Below are 5769 nucleotides of genomic sequence, written 5' to 3' on the forward strand. Positions count from 1 at the left end.
TCACGCCCCCTCCTGTAGGCTTGCATTGAGGGGCGGAGCATGAAGTCACACGGGGGCGGAGGCGTATGTCACACGCTGCCGGCCCGGTGGTCGTCTGTAATCAGACCCGGAGCGAAACACGCTCCGGGGACTGATTACAGATGGGGTGCCGCGTGCATGATCCCGGGGGTCCCCAGCGGCGGGACTCCTGTGATCAGGCATCTTATCCCCTATCCTTTAAGAGAAAGAAAGTTAAAATGAATGTTAACACCCATGGGTCTAGCACGCCACCTAACCCGATTTAATCGAATTAATAAATGAAACAAGAGCTATAGTATGTGTCATAAGTTTATTTACAACCCATGTCTGGCATGGTGGGAATATTTAGATTTGCTTCAGACGGTCCACTGCACCTGCAATGAGAAAACATCTGGAATTAGAAAGAAAAAAAAAAAAAAAAAAAAAAAACAATCTACAGATTTAACAAACTACAAGTCGAAGAAAATTAGATGTGCATCAGAAAGCGTTTACAGTATCATGAATTGTCATACTGATAATTTTCATCACATGCACCAATATAGCTCCTTGAATGCAGAATTCTTCCACCCCTTAACCCATTAAAGCACACTAACCACGACAGGTCCAACACCAGTGCTTTGGTGCCACAGTCCCTGTTTTTGCACTCTGGAGATGTTCCAAACACTATACAGTAAATGAGGCTGCAGTGCGTCTGGATCATCATCATCAAAGCAGGGAAACATGTTTTTAGAAAAAGTAAAACAGGACCAAGACTGAACAGAGAGCCAACACTGGACAGGTGAATTTGTAAAGCATAGCTCCAATAGTGTGTTCATTTTTATGAAAAAGACATGACAGTGTAGCTCATTTTTCAAATTCATTCATGTTTTTAAGGGGATCCGTCCTCCTTGCCAACTAGAACTCTGCAATAGGAGACCAAGCTTCCGGCTCCATCTCTACAGCATCCCTCCCAACACAAGAATCCCATTATGCGGGGTGTTGTGAAGACTTGCTTGGCTCTTTGCATCAAACGACCAAACGTTCTAAGGATAGCGACACTTGTCAAGTTTTTCAGATTATGATGGCAAAATTATAAAGATGTGAAATTAAGTGAATCTATTTTGTCACCAGAATCAAAGCTTTCCACGTTAAAGATGTCAGCATCTCACAATACTAGGTGTGGGCTGTATGTTCTGAAGGCAAGGCTTATACCGTTCACCATTATACAGTGGTGGGACACATACCTTTACATTTTCTTCATCACAAGTTACTTTTTCAATAACTGATGTCTGACAATGATAAAGGGAAAAGTGAATCCACTGCCAAAGAAAGCTGTCATAAGTGCTAGAAGTTTCCACTTGTTCTCTACAGAGAAGGGAAGGTTCTAGAGAGAAAAAAAAAAAAAAAAGGGTACAAGCATGAAAGAGCAGCATGTAGATAATGCCCCAGGAGAGGCTGCCAGAAGACTCAGGAATAAGGTTAGAGGAGAGCACAACATATGTATTGACCTACACAATGCACGCTAATTTACATAAGAAAATGTTAAGTCATTTACTAGATTTCTTCCTTCTCTGTCCTTGTACATACAGCCTACTGTGCGCAGTTTTTTTTTTTATAATGGCATGAGGCCTGTATTTTAGGCCCTTAACCACTAATGCTTAGGTTTGCTATCATTTTTCCCCAAGCAGAAAATCAGCAGTCCTTACTATAATAGTGTTCAAACACTGCAGAGGAAATCTGCACAATGGGGGGGATCGAAACCTGCGCAGAGGAACCATTGCTGCATTGCCCATAGCAACCAATCAGATCGCTTATTTTTGACAAGGCCTCTGCAAAATGAAAGAAACTGGCTGCTATGGGCAACTAGTCAACTTTTCCTGCACAAGTTTTGATATATCTCCCCCAATATCCATATAGAATCTGACCTTCAGAACACAAATCCTCAGCATGTCATCTTTGTTAGAAATGCTAGATGTTTATTGTGGGTTTCACATTGACTTAATGTACATCATTTAAGCTTTGTGGGGTCATACCCTTTGGAAGCTACTAGGACCATTGCATTCATTGGTTAGTGTGGCCTGTGTTATTTGGGAAGACAGGTGCTTTACAGGAGGGGGATCATGGGCCCCTCTAATTGTGTAAAGAGTTCAAGTAAAAAAAAAAAAAAATAATAATTCTATTTAATTTCTTTTTATATCTGTCTTGTTTATCAATAAAGACAGTGCCTACAGGTATGCAGTTTTTTTTTTTTTTTTTTGGGGGGGGAGGGGGTTCCTACAGTAATTGATCGCCATGTGTGCTCACTAGGCCTCAGAGACATTGTATTCTTATTGAGGGGTCAATGTCAAGAGGCTGCATCAAAGCCATATGAACGCACAACAATATGGAAGGAGTCATCCCATGGCATCCAACCCTGCAACTCAAGATGCAGCAGATTACAATCCCCAGCATTCCACAATGCTGAGAGTTGTAGTTTTGCAAGTCAGACGGCCACAAGTTGGACACCTACATCCTATAGTAGTGTTTCCTAACCAGGGTGCCTCCAGCTATTGCAAAACTACAACTCCCAGCATGCCCAGACAGCCAAAGGCTGTCTGGGCATGCTAGGAGTTGTAGTTTTGCAACAGCTGGAGGCACCCTGGTTGGGAAACACTGTCCCATGGCAATATTTCTAGACATACAATTCTCCAGTTATTGCAAAACTCCAATTCGTACTATAATTAGCAACAGCAGGAGAGCCACATGTCTAGGAAACCCTGCTCTACGCTCACCCCCCATATATGTATATATACAAGTATGAGATCCCTGTACATTGTATACATGAGTCAGGTCGGCTCTATGGTACATCAGAAAGCGTTTACAGTATCACAGGACCCTCATACGGATTTGCTATCATCACCTGTACCATAGCCCGGAGGTGAGCGCCGGCCTGGGCCGCACCACACACTCCCCTGACAGCTCAGCACTATATCCCGCCATTAGCCTTCACGTACCTTGCCCGGGCCCTCCTCATAGTGGCTGCGGCGGATAGCAGAGGTGGTGAACCTGCGCACGGCCTGACCGAACATGATGGCAGACAAGGAGACACTAACCGGACGTAACCTCCAGATCTTCTACACTTCCGCTGGAGCAGGGGGAGGAGCCGGAAGAGCCCGGCGAATGTGGTAACGGTGCATTCTGTGCTTTGTAGTTTTATAGGTCTATCTTACTCGCTAGATGGAAAGCGCGGGAAACTACAACTCCCGAAATGCCTGAACACTCACTTCCGCTCTGGAGTTTCCGGGATACGTGCGGCGAGTGCGAATAGTGCAGTAGAGTAGTCAAGGTCAGGAAATGGAAGGTTATAAGGAACTGGCGCTAAAACCTTCAGCGTAGTGAGTGCAGGGCAGAGGGAGTTTGTGAGGAGGCCTGGGCTCCATGATGTAGAGCAGTGTTTCCCAACCAGGGTGCCTCCAGCTTTTGCAAAACTACAACTCCCAAGCATGTTCTGTCCTAGCATGCAGGGAGTTGTAGTTTTGCAACAGCTGGAGGCACCCTGGTTGGGAAACGCTGATGTAGACACTCAGGGGCCCGGCACAGAATGGGTTACACTAAGGCTTAATTCACATCTTGTTTTTGCAACACTGTTCCCGTATCCGTATGGAACCGTATTGCAAACTGTATGTATAGACATTTCATAGAAAACCATATGCCAACCGTAGCATTCGGTTGTGCATGTTTTGAGTAATTTACGGTTTTATCCCTTACACAACCGTAGTCTACTACGGTTTTATGTCCGGGTGAAAAACTGGATACAACCTGTATATGTTTGTTTTTATTTTATTTTTTTAAATGGTGGTCTATGGGAACGTACTGTTCCATCCGGTTTGCACAATACGGTTTTGCAGTTTGCACATGCTGTGCACGCCTAAAGTTTTTCCCACAAATAGAACAAGAAGAACTTTTTTTTTTTATGTATTAAAACGTATGCAACCGGACATCCGTTTTCAAACTGCATACGGTTTAAAACCGTTCAGAGGTATATACGGTTCGGTCCGGTTTTGAGAACATAAAAAGCTATATAAATTGGATATCGCCATAATTGTACCCGCCCACACAATATAAATAACATAATTTCTTCCATACAATGAATTCCATAAAAAAAATAAAAACGCCAGAAATTATTCAATTTTTCACAATATTTTGGAGTTTTTAACAAAAATGCTGCATGAAACAAATATTTACCACTAATATAAAGTACAGTATGTCATGAGAAAACTCTCAGAATCGCATCGCTAAGTAAAAGCATGTCAGATGTTTTACCACTTAAAGAGACCCAGGACAGATTAGAAAAATTGGGCCCGGTCATTAAAAAAAAAACAGGCGGTGTCCTTAACTCCCTTAATGACGCTGGATGTAAATGTACATCCTGGTGCTGTGGTACTTAACACACTAGGACGTACATTTACGTCCTGTACATGACCGCAAGCATCGAAGCAATGCTTGGGCCACGCGCGGCAGTTTGCAGTTAATGGCCAACATCCGCGATCGCGTGGATATCTGCCATTAACCCCTGAGATGCCATGATCAATACAGACCACGGCATCTGCAGGAGTGCGGTCAGAAAAATGCATGATCAGATCGCCCGCAGCGCTGCTGCGGGGATCCGATCATCTGTAATGGCAGATGGAGGTCCCCTCACCTGGCTCCGTCCTTCTCCCGCATCTTCTGCTCTGGTCTGAGATCGAGTAGACGAGAGCAGAAGATAGCTGATAACACTGATCAGTGCTATGCCCTATGCATAGCACTGAACAGTATTAGCAATCAAATGATTGCTATAAATAGTCCCTATGGGGACTATTAAAGTGTAAAAAAATTATGAATAATCCCATCCCCGAATAAAAATGTAAATTGTCCCTTTTTCCCCAAAAAGTGTAAACAACGTTTTTTAATAAACATATTTGGTATCGCCCCATACGTAAATATCCGAACTGTTAAAATATAATGTTAATTATCCTATACGGTGAATGGCATGAACGTTAAAAAAAAAAAAAAAATGGCCAAAATTGCTGCTTTTTTTATAACATTAAAAAATAAATAATACAACATTTATTAAAAGTTTCATATATGCAAATGTGGTATCAAAATGTTAATTATCCCATATGGTGAATGGCGGGAATGGAAAAAAAATAAATAAATAAAAAGGCCAAAATTGCTGCTTTTTTTATAACATTAAAAAAATGATAAAAAATGTATTAAAAGTTTAATATATGCAAATGTAGTATAAAAAAAAAGTACAGATCACAGCACAAAAAATTAGCTCTCATACCGACAAATTTTTTTAAGCGGTACAATAATGGAAAAGTATGTAATCATGGGTATCATTTTAATCGTATTGACCCACAAAATAAAGAACACATCTATTTTACCGTTAAGTCTACTGCATGAAAACGAAACCTTCCAAAATTTGCTAAATTGCGGTTTTATTATCAATTTCCCTACTCAAATAGTATTTTTTGGGTTGCACCATACAATTTATTGTAAAATGAGTGATGTCATTACAAAGGACAACTGGTTGCGCAAAAATCAAGCCCTCATACTAGTCTGTGGATGAAAATATAAAAGAGTTAGGATTTTTAGAAGGAGAGGAGGAAAAAACTAAAACGTAATAATAAGGCCCAAATGGGCTGATTCCTAAAAGGGTTATCCACATACTAAAAAACTTTATATGTTTCTAGTGGAGTGGCGTAAAAAAAAAAAAAAAAAAACACAAAACATACCTACCTTGGTCCC

General features: G+C 41.4%; 1 protein-coding gene and 2 non-coding genes across 3 annotated transcripts; all 3 read right to left on the reverse strand.

Annotated features, from left to right (window-relative positions):
- Positions 1-314: 314 nt before the first annotated feature.
- LOC130310683 (cytochrome c oxidase subunit 7C, mitochondrial) lies at positions 315-3195 on the reverse strand. Its single transcript, XM_056552417.1, has 3 exons — positions 2991-3195; positions 1242-1381; positions 315-392 (listed from the first exon to the last, which is right to left on the reverse strand). Exons 1-2 carry the CDS (start codon positions 3063-3065, stop codon positions 1265-1267), a joined length of 192 nt encoding a protein of 63 aa, XP_056408392.1. The 5' UTR covers positions 3066-3195; the 3' UTR covers positions 315-392; positions 1242-1264.
- Positions 492-552, reverse strand: LOC130345620 (small nucleolar RNA Z39). The gene has a single exon (XR_008884283.1). It is a non-coding gene; the product is annotated as a small nucleolar RNA Z39 (small nucleolar RNA).
- LOC130345631 (small nucleolar RNA Z39) lies at positions 2840-2902 on the reverse strand. Its single transcript, XR_008884285.1, has one exon. It is a non-coding gene; the product is annotated as a small nucleolar RNA Z39 (small nucleolar RNA).
- Positions 3196-5769: the final 2574 nt, after the last annotated feature.

The sequence above is a fragment of the Hyla sarda genome, chromosome 1 (assembly GCF_029499605.1).
Source record: "Hyla sarda isolate aHylSar1 chromosome 1, aHylSar1.hap1, whole genome shotgun sequence".
Classification (NCBI taxonomy): domain Eukaryota; kingdom Metazoa; phylum Chordata; class Amphibia; order Anura; family Hylidae; genus Hyla; species Hyla sarda.

What these genes read in the sequence shown, in the direction of transcription:
- LOC130310683 (XM_056552417.1), bottom strand. Translation starts at nt 3,065, where the DNA reads ATGTTCGGTCAGGCCGTGCGCAGGTTCACCACCTCTGCTATCCGCCGC. An exon ending in ATGAGGAGGGCCCGGGCAAG is followed by an intron (nt 1,382 to 2,990) that starts GTACGTGAAGGC and finishes TTTTCTCTCTAG; the next exon opens with AACCTTCCCTTCTCTGTAGA.